Below are 15,816 nucleotides of genomic sequence, written 5' to 3' on the forward strand. Positions count from 1 at the left end.
TTACATAGGAGTCATGGAGCTATAAATCATGCGAGACGGAACAAGAGCTAATTAAAGGGTCAGCTAAGCATATAATTTTGCATTGTTGCATATCAGAGCTGTAAAATTGGCCATATTTTGTATAAAATATTGTCAACTATTAAAAGACACTTCAACCAGATAGGCATTTTCTTCTAAGATGTGGCCATTACTATCTGCAAGGTATCAATACTTAATTTCCTAGCATGGAAGGCCCATGAAACCCTGAGTGAGCCTTTTTTTAATAACAGACTTAATTCTGCCTTGCACACATATGTTATGGTACAGTCTTGTAAACAGTCTTTGAACCTTATAATTTTTTTTCCAATTAGAGCAAACTCCTAAAGAAACTTTTGAAGACAGAAATTCACAACCCAAGAAATCTCTACATGCACTAAGGAAAAGCATTAATCAAATGCTCCTAAATCTAGCAATTAAACTTAAGTGTGAGCACTTTAGGCTATTTACAGGATCCCTTTGCCAATGAGGTATGGTTCACTTGAGAAATCACAATCTATTTCCTGATACCAGATTTCTCAGTCAATGCAATTATGTGGTAAAAGATCTTTGAAGGGTTAGAGGTAAATTTGATGCAGACATATTAACTGAAATATATATCTCTCTCACAACCCAAGAGGGCTTTTAAGTATGCATAATATTACTGTGACACCTAGAGCATCCGTTAGTAGGTGAGAAACCCATTATACCAAGGCCATATAAAAATACAGCATGAGGATGAGCCTCTAACTTCAAGACCTTTTTCTCTAAAGGTTTTTTATAGAGATATGGATATATGTTTTATTTTTATTCCTTCTTCACCTTCTTTTTAGTTACCTAGTAATTGTAGCTACTAAAGCAATTAATCAAATGCAGAAAATTCATCTCAGAGTAATTATTAACTATATACATTTTAAAATATACATATTCATCAATCTCAATAATGTGTAACTGCAAGGAATAATCAAGTGCTTATATGACAGTCTTATACTCCATTTTCGTAACTTTGGTTTCCCACCAAATATCTGAAAGCAAGGAAGAACAAATGTTTTCCTGCTCTGAATGTATACACAGGTTTGACAACTAACCTTTAAAAATAAAAAAAATTCTTCTTTTATTCTACTGAAGGCAAAAAAAAGTATATGACATTAAAAAAAAACCCAACTGTTATTTAGAAAAAAAAAAACAACAGCTTGACTGACTGGAAAAGGGGCTTAAAAACTTTTTTATTAAAAATGGGGCAGCATCCATCTGAAGATTCACATTTTACTTGGGTACCCCAAGTATCCCAGCAAGTCGCTGGCTACTCTTGCAATTTGTAGAGCTAGGCTACAATCAGGAAGGGGGACGCGGATCAGATAGACAACTAGGTCAAATACTAAGCTCACCAAGCCAACGCAGGGGTCAAGAAATTAGAAAAACCACGAAATACAACTATTGAAGGAAAGGCCAAAGACCAAAGCATTAAGCTGCCTGAGGGGACAACACAGAGGCAGGTGCAGAAGATGATCAGGAGCGGCAGGGGCCAGGCAAGGCTGCCTGCAGTCAGCCCACAAAGCTACAGTTCGTTCTCCTGTGACCTTCAAACCTGATGGATCCCAAGCAATCTTGAGGAAGTTTTTCATCTTCACACTATCCTACTAACTCCAAGAAGCATTTGGCAGTAGTCTGATAAGTGAATTAAGTTCTGCCTATGGCTTTTTGGAAAAACATAAAATACAAGTTCTAGTAACAAGCATTCTAGAGAGATCCTGACAACGCTTAGAAAACCACTAATGCCCATTTTTGAAAACTAGCCCATTCAGAAACAGAAGCTGAAATGATTCTTTTAAACAACATAAAATACTCTTGTGGCCCAATGCCAGCTACTTCAACCTTATAAGTAATTTAAAATATATCTGTTTTTTGCAACAAGTCATTGACATGACAGGAATTTAAAGGTATTCATAAGATGGAAGAAGCAGCACAACAGTAACAACGTAACAATAAATGACAGGGACAGATTCAAAAAAATATAGTCAAAAATAATCAGAAACATTCAAAACTTTGATGCACTGTCACTCAAAATGTGAACTCCAGCTCTGTAAAAAACAAGAGCCACTCCACACAAACCATCATGTTAATATTACAAATACATTTATACAGTTGTAGTGTACAAAAGCAAATCTGCCAAGACCCCCACACTCGGCATGAAACATTCTGTTGACTCCTAATTCCCCATGACAGTTCCCATAGTTATCACAACCACGTGGTCAAATAACCCTCTGATCAACTGCACATGAGGCAGGAAGCAGCCGCGGTGCTGCATGTAGAGATTACAAACCCCACACGCTCCTGTTGGCCACAGACTCCTTGCAGCCCTTCTGTGTCATGTCATCTGGGGTTTAACACCAGCATGTGCTTTTTTTTTTTTTTTTAAACATTCACCAAATCAGATTAGTATAATTCTTTTCCTCTGAACAAGAAGGTATTTTTTCTATCGTTGCTCAAGATATCTAAATGTCCACTTTACAGATAGAGAAGAAAAATCAAATTCTTTCTTACAGAACTACGATACAGAAACTTGATCAATGTTCTGATGTACAGTTAAGAAAGCAAGGTGGAAAGCTGCTGAGAGCTACAAATAACACAAGAGGTCCGTGGGGTTCCTTCAAGGGCAGAGGTTTTTCCAGTTCTTTCAAACTGCAACAACAAACCGCCACCAAGTTATATGCAGAAATATTGGCTAATGAAAATTCACTGAAACAGTTATCAACAAGCATTACAGCATTCCTGTTTTGTCTACCCCTCACTTTCTCCTCCCGATCCTATTTGAATGACATAATAAATTGTAATTATGAAGGGGGCAATTGAGACTCATCAAATTTACAGAGTTGAATGGCAACTATGTTGCAACACCATACATATGGCATTGCAACATAGTTGACAATATAACCAAATTATGAAGTTGACAATATAATCAAATTTTGACACGAGTTCTGTCAACATTTGTTATTACTGATCATCATTGCAACTTTTCTTTGATGCTTGCTGAAGATCGTAAAGCTCCGTTGTCTGGTTTCTTAAGCTATTTTTGTAGCATTCATGAGTTGGGGAAACTAACCCAGATGCCAAGGAAAGACAGCAGAATTTGACTTGAATTGTTTTCTCAAACCTGTTTGAAAGAGAAAGAACGTGCCAGTGTAGGCAGCTCTTGCCTAGCCTTTCAGCAATATCAGCATGTCACCTGCCTGCAGTGGAGAAGGGGTCCTGAGTAGCGTGGATTTAGTCTAATCCAAAGCTAGATCAGTAAAGCTACAGCAGTCTCAGATAACTCTAAGAGAAGAGTGATTTCTATCTTCAAAATTTATTTTATACATTTGCAGAAAACATATATTCATTTTGAGCAGTTTGATACTATATAGAATAGAGCACCAAACATCCCTACACGTATGCTAGAGTACTTCATATTTTTCTTATCTGTGGGATGAGGAGTGTCATAGCTCCATTTTGGCTGCCCAAAACTGTCTATAATAATGTTCTGCCACTTCTGATGTCACCTGTCTAAAAGAATGTGCTGATGTTCCCCAGATGGGGATCTGACAATATCTGAGCAAATAGCAGTGAAACTCAAAGCACGACAAGCCTCTAATGCTGCTCCACATAGTAGTACAAAGTTAATTTCTCCAATCATTCCATAAGCTCCAGAAGCCAGGGTCTGGATCTAAACTTTTGAAAAGCACTGATGAACCATTCAAGATTTACGATGATTCCTTAGGACAGAATTTAGAGATTTTATAGCTTGCTTTTTAAAAAACAAACAAACAAACCAACCAACCAACCACCAAACAAACAGCTAATAGGCTTTCTAAATTACACGATCATGTTTTCCCTCTCCTCGCAGACTGGAGATGAATCAAGACAATCAACATAAGTCATAAGAACAGCTACCTCCTGAAAAAAAAACTACCTCATTTGCTGTAGAAGTTGGAAGAAAAGCAGGGAACTGCAAGAGAAAAAGATTGTCTCAAGGTTAAGGCACTGGAATGCTGCAGTGCAGAACCTATCTGTAGCCTGGGCTCTACAACACAGCTGCTAGTAATGCTCAGCAAGTTGCTTAAATCAGTCCTTCCACAATCACTAATTGTGCACACCTTTTCCTGGAGCCCAACCTACAGCCATGAGCTCTAGTTTATAGAATTGCTGAATATTGATGCTGCAGTTCAAGACTACAGAAGCTCTGCTGTGAACATGCACTACATCATTCCAAGTGTCGGCGTACCAGTCCCCACAACCCTCAAACTGAGCATCTAACATCGCTGAAGACTTCTCTCTGTGCTGAAGCTCCCCCGCTATGTTGGGAGAAGGCCGTTCGTTTATGTCATGGAAGTGTTGCAAAAATTTATATATATATTTTTTTACTGTTTCTGAAGCACATAGCTACTATAGGCTGAGCACCAGTGAAAAGCTCACACTTTCAGAATTATGTTCGAGTGCCAAGGCATGCACCAAGAGATCCAGGGAGAGTCATTTGTCAGTAAGCAAGCATTACCTATCCTGTGCATAAAGCCTGGTGAGAGTCCCACAGAAAAAAAAAAACAAAAGTGACTCGTGATCACACACCAACAGGCTCAGTTAAGGTTCTATAGACAACACTTTCTGGCATTTCCTAATTTTCAAATAAATAACTTTGCAACTTTTAAGTTGTCTTCATGCTGTGCGATGTCTATAATGCAGGTATTGTTGTTTCTCTGATTAACAAAGGACCAAGTTAAGCATCAAACACTGTTATTCACTATGCACAGGCCCCACAATCTACCAAATATGCAGCTTTCTGGCATAGACTGCACCTGCATTGCAGATAACAGACTGCAGAAACGGACAAAGGCAGAATCTTTTTCCATAAAGCTTTGACACTGATTTATAAGGGGTCTTCTTAATTAGTAACATGTATTAAATAATCTCATTTTAAAAGGCAGATTAAGAGCATCTAGACACTTACATACATTTGCAATTCCAAGTCAAAGATTCACCACCCAATTATTAACAGGTGGCCAAAGAAAGAAAGATTATGCAATTATTTTTTTTTGTCATATGCAGTCACGCAAAGATAGAAACTAGATACTCCTCTGCTAGCTCGTATTAGCATTTCCATTATAAAAACCCATTAGGAGGTTCCTATGCCTTCTTTGGAAGTCTTGCTGCACAAGGCAGAGTAAGAACTTTGACAGTGTTTACTTAATATCTTACCCAAACTCATCTTCTCTGGGATAGGTCTTGATAATAAGTCTCTATGATAAAAACATTTTTTTCCCTGGCTTAGGAAAACAAGCTCATTTTTAAAGCTCAAAATTATGATACAGAAAAATAAACACTGTAAAGTGTAAACAAAGTTACATAAAATCACATTATACATTTTTTCCCCTGTCTTCCCATTTTGAAGCATACTGTACTAATGCTGCCTGTCACATCAGTAGTCCTTAAGCTAATTAATCTTTGAAATTGTATCAAATTGTAATAGGACTAAGGAGACATGATAGTCTACTGTATTTAAATGGGATGTACTGAGAAGTGTCAAATTAAAACTCAACAGCATGAGCTGTTAAACAAAATCTCCAGCCATATGTTTAACTTTCTGGTACCCCCATAAATATATACAGAGAGAACAATGTGGCCTACAGCTATAACCACTTATGCTATAAACTCATTAGATCTTACAAGTTTAGTAATTCTGAGTAGTGTTAAAGATTCAGTAGGTGGCATCCTCTGCTGGGAATCAGCACTACACCAGCCACCATTAAGTAAATCGATTATAAACCACTCAGCATGAGAAGACACTGGTTGTAGAATGGCAGCATTTTGGCTGCTGTGCTGCACCAAAAGCCTCACAAACCATAAAAATAAAGAAAAAGTATGTTTTAACGTCACAATATAATTCAAGCTTCACCTCAGTTAATTTTACTTTGCTCACCTGACTTAAGCCTATCACTTCAGTCAGGTACAGAATTGTTCTTCAGTGCCTGTAGTCAGCAGTTACACAGTCTTCCTTTATCCACAAGATTTACCTTAGTCTTACAAGGATCGCCTTCCCTGCCACACAGATGCAAGTAATGGGGTGAATGTCATGATATTATCACAGAGCGGACTGGCTTTGAGCTTTGTGGTTTGTTTGCAAGAGGAGACTTTGTGAGACATCTCTCTGTATGATTCAGTGAGCTGTAGGAGACAAGATTACCCTACTTCACATGCAGAATGAATGACTTGGTTGCAGGTGTGCCCCAAGTTCCCCGTACTTTCAGCAGCAGCATGTCTGCACCAAACAGTTCACCAATAGAAAGCCAAGAGTAATGGAACGCTTTTCAGTATATTCCAGAATCATAGCATTTTACCAATACCACAACCCATCATCCTGTCATGCAGCAAAATCACCAGGGAAAGGTCTAGAAAATTGTGAATGAAGATGCGTAATTATGCAGATCCTGCATTCTGTCACAGAAGAAAGTGCATTTCACCTACCTGTAAACTGAAAGCTATTTATAGTCTCTGTGTTCAAGGCAGACCAGCAACATTTTAAAACCTATGAAACACTTAAACAGTGAAGGCGATGTAATTGAAGAGAATTTAGGTATTTAATGCGATGAGAAAATGACTTTAGATGTCTAAAGCTTGTGCTTGTACTCATGTTTAGCTAAACCCTCCCTTAAATTCCTTATAAATGTTTAACACCAAAAAAGTTGTTGCCAATAAGCAAAGTGTTACTGGATAATTTCACCGAGGAATTAAGTATTAGCAATGTTTTTGTAACAGCCTAACTTCCTAATGATCCTAATATAATCATCAATAATGTAAACAGCACAGTTCTAATGTGCCTAGATGTGTATTAGCACCACTTGTCATTACAAGATCTGTCTGGCAGTTCAACAGCAGCAAATTGGTAAGGTACCAATATTGATAAGGGAAGGACTGAAACTGCACTGATATAGTTAGATTGGTTTACAAGGCTTCTATTTTTACAAGCCTTGGCAGCTCAGGTTCTCTAATGAATTTTTAACATGTCAATTAATATGTTTATAGAAAGCAATGTCAGCTTTAGCTAATACATAAGAAAAATCACAGTTGCATGCAGAATGTACAACATAAGTGTTAAGATTCTACACGTTTCATTTGAGGGATTCAAAAGAATTATTGCAGACGATCTGATGAGAATGCTCATCTAGAAAGGAAACAATAAAATTGCAAAAGTTAACAGCCGTTATTCATCAATCTTAGAAATATTAGCTCAATTTCATGAAATGTGATGTATTGCAGGGAATAATAAAAAAATGCTTTCTTCTTGGCAGAGTAAGACCCTGACCTCCTGTCATTAAAAGCCGCATCATACCAAAAACAAATTACCAAGTATTTTGTTATTTTAACCAACATACTATTGATGCCATAAATTAAGCAATGATTACTTAATAATATATGCTCCCACTAAATGTAACTGTATTAGAATACTAGCTACTGTTTTGCAGTGCTTTCTCCAGCAACGTAAAATGACGTCAGATGACTGCACTCTACAGATCCGATTTTTGTCATAACTCCCCAGTTTGCTCTGTGCATTATGTAAAATCAGAACATGATTTTTCAAAATGTTTTAGATGTTTTGCTTTAAAAACATTTATAATTTGTTAAATAATAAAAACCACAAACTTCCTGTAGTAAGATTATGCATGCTCTGTGAAGCTGCAGTAAAAAGAGAAATTTTACCTTTGAAAAGAACCTGTACGTTTTGCACTTGTGGGCAAAATAACAATAGAAAATAGTCTTTCAACCAACATTTCAATTGCATCTGTGAAGTTAGGCAAGCCGAGCATCTGGTGAAAATCTACCAAACTATGCAGTTAGAGGGATATTATGGTCACACGGGAGAGTGAAGTTCCTGCAATTCCTTCAACTCTCTGTGCACTGATCAGGTTGAGGATAAGAGGTGGAAGTGCTGTCTATGGATTTGCGTAAATTTCCCTTTTGTTAAATGGGATATTATAGTGTTTAACATCTGCCTCTATGTTCGCTGCAGAGATAATACAGGATCATATAAGATATTCACGCTTGTATCTTGATGGGTAACATATTAAGTACTACAATTTTCTGAATGAAATGCAAAAGTTACAGGACTAAAATATTTATATGCTACAAGTTGACATTCAAGGAATTTCAATGGTTTTAAAGCATATAACAAAGTGATAGCAGAATTTCAGAAAGCAAGCTATTCAGACTGCAAAGTCATCTTTTCTTCCCATTAACTACAGATGACTTAAGCTTTGCAGCATATTTCACTACACTAGAGAGAACCTTGCACTCCAGTTCCGTACTCTGTTACATGCCAACATAGCCTGACGAATGTTTAAGGAATTGAGATTACCACAGCTGTACCATATGTTAATTTTTAAAATAACACTAATGCCTCATTTCATAAATTCTCAAAATCTTAAGAGCAAATGTTCTGAAACCACAGTCCCTTGTGATAACCTGAAGAGCAAAGACTGCAACAACGGTTAAGCATCTGTTATGTTTTATGCAGCAATCCTCATTGCTGTTTGAAATCCAAGGACTTGCAGAGCTAATTAACTAACAAGGCTACACTCCCTCAAAAGATTATCTTCCACAAGGCTTTTTCCTGCTTTTATACCTCCTTATCCCTGAGCAACTGTACTCCAGTAGGAAAACACCCTCTCACTTAAAACTTAGCTGAAAGAATCCAAAAGAGGAAATGAGATGCAGTCAGTTGAGAACAGTTGGTTAAGAGAGATTGATGCTGGTGCGAGTACATTCATCCCTGGTGAGAGTGTGCAGCAGCGACAGAGCACAGGGGTGATGGACAGCTCCTGCTAGTGCCGAAAGAGGAAAGACGGCACAATCTCTTGATACCAGCTAGTTTTTGTTAGTACTTTTAAGTTTAACCAAGCATCCGCTTTATTATTCATTGGGGAAAAAAAACACAGGAACTTGGTAACTTCATGCAGATATCTCGCAAGAGGATTGTTTCCTTTCCAATTTCTTACTACCTTATGGCTTATTTAATCAAACAATGGAAAAAGAAACTAGCAGCATGATCAATTTCACAACTCCCAGTTTCTCTTCTGCCTTCAGGGTTCACACAGTCACATCAATCCCTGCTCACTGGGAAAGGTGCGGTACAGAAAAAACATCTGGCCAGACCGAACACCAGAAAAAAGTTTGGGGCCATGGAGCAACACCTTAGCAACCAAAAAGAAAAACCTCATCCCTCCCTCCCTCCAAGCAGTCTACTGACCTGGTGAGTTGGAAGGAGTAGCAAGACTACTTATTTGGAAAAGTAGAAGCAGCATAACCCATTCAAACCCATCTAGCATCAGCTCCGGACTGTACGAAGAGACACCCTTTTCTCCTTTTCAAAACTGAAATAATGGGGCAGGGGGCGGCTGCATCCACTGGCGAGCTCAATGCTGCTGTGAGAGGCAGAAGCTGCTAAGAGCACGTCCTCCCTTCATTCACCAGCCTGGGCATCTCACCAGTGTCCTACCATGGCCTCTCATTCTGGACCTGCAGTAGCAATGCTTTATCTATGTCTACTGCAATCACACAGACACATCCTCATCAACTTGAAGTTTTTACACTACCATTTCATATTACATTTCATTCAGATAAGAAATTTTATAGGTACTTGACAGCAATAGAGGACTTGTTTTGCACCTCGTTTTTATACTTTGTGAAAAACGTCACTGAACTAGCATAGAAGATGGGAAACAAAACTATCATCTCCCTCCTCCTGTAAGTAATAGTTAGCTGCAGTTAAATGTTCACTTTGAAGATTTATTTAAACTTTTGAGTGCTCACAGTGCCACAGTTCTCTAACTTTTCTATTTACAGGCTTTTCCATTCAAGACTAACGATAAAGACCTAGTGCCCAGGAGATTTAAAACCCATGAAGAGAGTTCCCTCTTTTGTTTAGGAGTTAAAAGTCAACAGAAAACAAACACGAGGATTCACACATGCAGGAATATTCTGACAAACCCTCTGAAACAAGGAAATTTCGTGCCCGTGCCCATACCCACAGAAAACACAACCTTGCATCTACCTCTCCTTTACATGCCTTGAAACACAAGTGTCACCAAGACTTAAAATTTAACATTTTAAGCATGCCGCTACCGCCCACCGGCTTGCAATGAAGAAGCTTGAGAAGCCAAGCACTTACACTTATCATGGGTAATTAGCTCATCAAGGATGACTCCTTCATGTAGGTTAATTCCTCCTTTGCCGAAGAAATTTACCTTTCCCAAAGTCGTCGTGATTTACAAAACAAGAAAGCCGACCTATGCTCATACAACTAGTTTATTTAAAAAAAAAAAAAAAAAAAAGAAAGAAAAAAAACCCCGAAGTCACTCAGTATGCAAGTAGAAGGGAGCTCGGTCTATCCTGGGCGCCCAGGGAAGACGCCCCGTACCTTTCCGAGAGAAGACAAATCGTTATGCAAACCTCACGCCCTGCCGAAGACCCTGACCTAGTTAGAGTCGCGCTTTATCTCTTCTGGAAACAAACGAGAGACGCTGCGAGAGACGCCGATAAACCCCCTCCGACCGGGCGGGCGGGCGGGCGGGCGGGAGCCCCGGGGAAACCCGCACCCCCGCCGCCGCTCGCCCCGCTCTGCGCCCGCCAAGTTTACCCGGCGGGGCGGAACGGGCGGGAGGGCTCTACCGGGACCTCCGGCTCTGCCCGCGCCCCGCCGCCGGGCTGGGCATCCCCGGCGCGCACAACGGTCGCCCCAACTCCTCCTCGCCCTCCGCCGCGCCGTGACATTGAGCAAGGTCCCCCCCCGCCGGCACCTGCCGAGCCCCGGGGCACCGCTCGCCCCTTACCTCAGAGGAAGGGAAACAGCGCGGCACCGGCGGGCGGGCGCGGCAACCCCCGCTCCGGCCGGACCGATGCGAGCGCGTCCCAACTCCGCCGGACCCCGGCGGCCCGCCCGCTGCCGCCGTCCCGGCGCATGCGTCCCGCCGGCCCTCCCCGGCCCCGCCGCCGCCCGCCCCGCCTCGCCTCAGCGGGCTCAGGTGGGGCGCGCACGGGCCGGGGGGTCGCCCGCGGGGGGCGGAGCCTGCGCGCTCGCGCCGGCGGCGGGGGGAGGCCGTTGGCACCTGTGGCCGCGTCTCCACCCCGGCTGAGGGGAAGGTTCCCTTCACCGCCGGCGGGCCCGGCTGGGTGTCGCCGCCGGCGAACCGGGGAGTTCGGGAGTCAGCGTCTGGGCGGCTTCGCTGAGGGTTGAACCGCCCGAAGTTGTGAGCGCTGTTCCGGGGCCGCCCGCTCCGCTCCCTCCCTCGCCGGGGTGCTCCCCCAGCGCCCGGGGAGGGTCCGGCCCCGGGTCGAGGGGGCGGCCGGGCCGCCGTCCCGGCCCCGCGAGTCCCTCACGGCGAGGGGGCGCGGAACCGGCTGCTGTTGTAAGCAGCCTCCTTCAGCCCAGAGACGGCCGATGGCGGTTTCCTCAGTGTTTGCCCATTCCTCTGGGATTTGCCGTGCCAGGAGCGCCACAGCCGTGTCCCAGGAGCAACAGCATACAAAACAACCCCCAGCTGAAACACCGTGCCTCCTGCTTCCCTTGCCACCACCACCACCCCGCCTCCCTGGTCAGTTTCTGGTCGTCAGGGGTTTCCCTTTGTTTCCTAAATTTAAACAAATGGCTAGTGAGACCCCCAAACCTGTGGCTTTGTCAGCCCACCTCCTGCGAGCGGTGCAAAACAACGAGCGTTACTAGTAAGTTCTGTTTTGTAAACTGTACAAAAAAATATCATCGTTACACTAGCAATTTACACTAGGTTTTGTAAGCGTACTTAATAGAAAAATAATATTACAAATGGCAAACATTAAAATCAATATAAACTTAACTATAAACATTTTTATAGTATCCGCTTTTATAATTCAAATATCCCTCCTGTAGAACATGATGCAAATGGGGGAAATCCTGCGGTACTTCATTCGTTGTTCCTCTGCAGAAAGGAAAACAAAAACATTCAACAGTGGAGAAAACCTTCTCGCTCTATTTTATTTTCAGCTTTTGGAGAAGAGCAGTGCTACTTAATACTGTTAAGAATTGCATCATACCTTGTTTACAGGTTTATGTTCAATAAGTTCTTTTATAATTCAGGACAGGAAATTTTCAGTTTGAATTAATCATCCCGTGAAAACATGAATATAGCCCTTCTTCTGGTGCTTTACCCACCACAAACTTCTTGCTCAGAAGAAATTTGAACTCTAAAGCATCACTAAGCGTTTTTTGAAACATTTACTAATGTCTCCTACAGAGACAAAGAGAAGCTGAAAACAGGACACGTCTTTTTTCCCAGAAATTCTGAGTTTGCCTGAATCTGTAGTGGCAGAACAGATGCCAGTAGGAAGAGTCCACTACTGAAACTGGGAACACTGGACCAATGATAGAGGAATAGCAAGTGTACACAACCCCTTCAGTAACTCACAAGAAAAAAAAAAAAAAAGACACAGGCTGGCAGGATTTGGGGTCAATAAGACACCAGATTGATCATCTTGAACATCTATGTATGATCACGCATGACCGATATCCAACATTTTCATATTTGATTGCCTTTTTTTTATCTTTTGCTGTCATCTAGAACACCAGTCTCTAAAGTATGTTCAGATATCTCAAAATATCTATCATGACTGGAAAAAAATGAGCAATTTTCTCTTCATATCCAACTGTTAAGTCCTATTGTAAAGAACTAAGAATATTATGTTCACGCAACATTATTTTTCTACGTAAGCAGCAGTCGTAGTTGCCATAGAGATGTTATTCAATCTCAGATTGAAAGGTGGTCTACAATGACCATGCACCATATTCACTGTTAAGATGAAAATGTTTAAGAACCCCTGTGAATTCTATAACATTCTTCAGAACAAATACATTTCTGTTCAGTAGGCTCATGAATTACTTTTTATAAAAAGAAAAAAAAGGTATTTCAGTGAATGCTAACCATCAACCTCCTACAGAGACATGTAATGGTGGATAAATAATTGTATATGGTTTTGAACATTTCATTTGAAAGTATATCTTGGATCAGTCAGTGAAAGAACTGTTCTCATCAGAAACAGCAACGTTTAACCCATAAGTGTAAACATCTTTATAACGCATTTCAGTTAAGTCTTCCATTGTGCAGCCAGCCATTCTTGAATCTAGCTCCTTATCAAATGCTGTGGTCTAGAAGATGGGAAAGATGGAAAATTTTAAACGCCCTGTGATCTGTATTATCAAAGCATCACACTTCATCTCTGTCAAATACTGAAAGCACACTAGAATTTATGAAATTACTGTACATTTTGTTATACAACTAGTATTTCTTAGGAGTTGAAGAACATCAAAACAACTGTAAAAGCAGTGCGAGCAACAGGAAGAACATTTAACCTAGGAGAGCTTATAAGGAGATAACTGGTCTGTAAACTCAGAGGAACCTCACGGAAAGGAGAGGCTGCTACTTGCTGCATTTCCACTGAAAAACTGCATAAAACAACCCATAAAAACAAGTAGAGGTGGGATCTTCTCCTAAGTAAAGTTAAGAATGCGTAGAGTAGAAAGAAGACATGCTGAATGGGAATTAGAATTGCATTTTATCATTTCAATTTATTCAGAACTTTAAATTTGGCTCTACCAAAATAAACTTAGATGGGTTTGTTTTTTAAAACATCTGTCATTGAGAATAAACTTAGTTTGATGTGATTTTGTTACTGAAAGGAATAAATCCACGCAGAATGATGCGCACAAGCAAACCTCTTAGGGATGCCTGCAACCCAAAACCAGTTAGGGAAATCCCAAGAGCTGGGAAGTATTTCTGGCCAAACTGAATGGTAATATTAAAGCTGGATGACATTTTGTATCAGATTATGAGGAGACATCAGCACTGGGAGGCTTCAAGCAACCCTCATGGATGTGATTCACCCTGTATGAGACATAGTGCAAGAAATCTAAGTAACTTTTTCCTTCAGAGAACGAGGCAATTGCTGATTTCTCCACACTAATCCATTTATATATATATATATATAAAAGGCCTGTTACTTACTTTGAGTAAATCTTCCTGTACTTGACTTTATGAGAATTAAAGCTCAGTAATTTTTTATTATCATCCATTTCAGAAATAAGTTGCCTAGAAGCACCACAAGGCATTTGAGGTAGGAATATAGGCTTTGTCTTTCTTTCTTTCTTTTTTTTTTTTTTTTTTTTTTTTTTTGTGGTTGATGCAAAATATGGAATTAGTGACCTAATGCTCCAAATGTTAATTTGCCTTTTTGGTGATCCCATAAGGCAAATAATGCAAGGAACAGCAACAAGAATAAACACTTCCAAGGCACATTACACAAGTCCCCCTCTGTGGAAATAAACCCAAGTGTTAAGTAACCTATTTGAAGTTAGCCTTGGTGAGAAATGTTTCAGTAAAAAAGACTTCAGAAATTGGTAGACCAGATATAGAAACAGACACTACAGGTAGAGTTAGCTCAGTATGGAATATACTCTATTAAGTACCAATTCTTCTTAAAATGGGAAATGTTTCTAAATGATTAGCTTAACATGTCTTCTTTCCCAGGGTAATTGGCCCAGACTCTCTAAACACATTCTCTTGATTTTAACTGAAAATGGGCAGCCTTCTGTGTTTGCTTTGCATTCTACGCCTTCCAAGACAATAATAGCCTTGTCACCATGTAGATAAGAAAATCCTTGAGAGGTTTTTCCCTTTTTTTTTTCCCCTGAAGATTTCCACCCATTTCTATGGTCTTTAATGTCTGAAAACAGAGTTTTAATAAAATTGAGCTAAAAATCTAACCACTTGGTTTTATGCATGGAAAAAGTATGGTGAAGGAAGTCCATCCGATGACTGGAGACATCTTCCATGCCAGACTCCTAATCAGACTGAGACTTTCCTGGTATTTTCTCACAACATTGCTTCAAAAGACTTTCTAAGAGTTCCTTTTTTGTTGCCTGTTTGGTTGGGGTTTTTTTTGTTTTGTTTTGTTTTGTTTTTTTTTCCCAGTAAAGAAGTTCTTTAAAGTTGTTTCTGGATCAAGTATTTTTTTTTAAGACTTTTGAAACTTCATTGATTTCCTTACTCAATTTAAAATCCTCAGCTGTACACATGTCTTAAGTTTCAGTTTCTCTAAGGGAATCTGACATTTTATAACCAGATATCTTATATGCCTGTACATTTTCTAGCTTCCCTGTTACTGCCTCTGGGGAAACAATCCCAGATTTAGTAGATCTCCATCTGCCTCCCCTGTAAAAGCAGAGAAAGCAACTACTTAGGCACCCTGCTAGTTGCTAACCAATCTATCTTTATTTTTTAAGTAGGCCAATGATTTGTTGTTCTTGTTTACCTTGCATCTATATTTGAGGGAGTCCTTGTTACTCAAGATGCTTTTTGAAATTTGCTATTAACTCTTTACTGCTCTTTTTTATTTTTTCCCCACAGATTTCCAGTTTCCTGGTGTTTTTAAAGTGTGTTTAAGTGTCCCACGTGTCTTAACTGCTCAAAGATACCCCTTTTTTAAACTTGTGTCTGCTAGCTATAGCTAGAATGCACAGTATCTGATGACTTTGGCCTGGGGAGAGTGCCTGTAAATTTTCTGCATTATTCAAAATTATTTGATAAGTTGTTTGTATGAATATATTTTACTTTCTGAATTATCTGTGAACCATTCAATCTTACATAACTATGCTGTTTGTACTTGGTGAGAGGTCAGTTAATTCCGATGGTAGCATTTCTATTTCCTGATTGCACGTTGAGTAAAATTAGGTGGATTTAGATTGTAAGG

At 40.2% G+C, this 15,816-nt stretch overlaps 1 protein-coding gene across 1 annotated transcript in view; it reads right to left on the bottom strand.

Annotated features, from left to right (window-relative positions):
• Positions 1-9,344, bottom strand: part of ZNF385B (zinc finger protein 385B) — a gene marked incomplete at both ends in the record, with an annotated part of 176,617 nt that extends 167,273 nt beyond the window's left edge. Inside the window, one exon of the mRNA XM_082483284.1 lies at positions 9,290-9,344. Within this exon, the coding sequence (XP_082339410.1) occupies positions 9,290-9,344 (55 nt within the window). The remainder of the gene's footprint in view (positions 1-9,289) is intronic.
• Between the last annotated feature and the right edge of the window lie 6,472 nt (positions 9,345-15,816).

The sequence above is a fragment of the Vanellus vanellus genome (genome assembly GCF_965231255.1).
Source record: "Vanellus vanellus genome assembly, chromosome: 5".
NCBI classification, from domain to species: Eukaryota; Metazoa; Chordata; class Aves; order Charadriiformes; family Charadriidae; genus Vanellus; species Vanellus vanellus.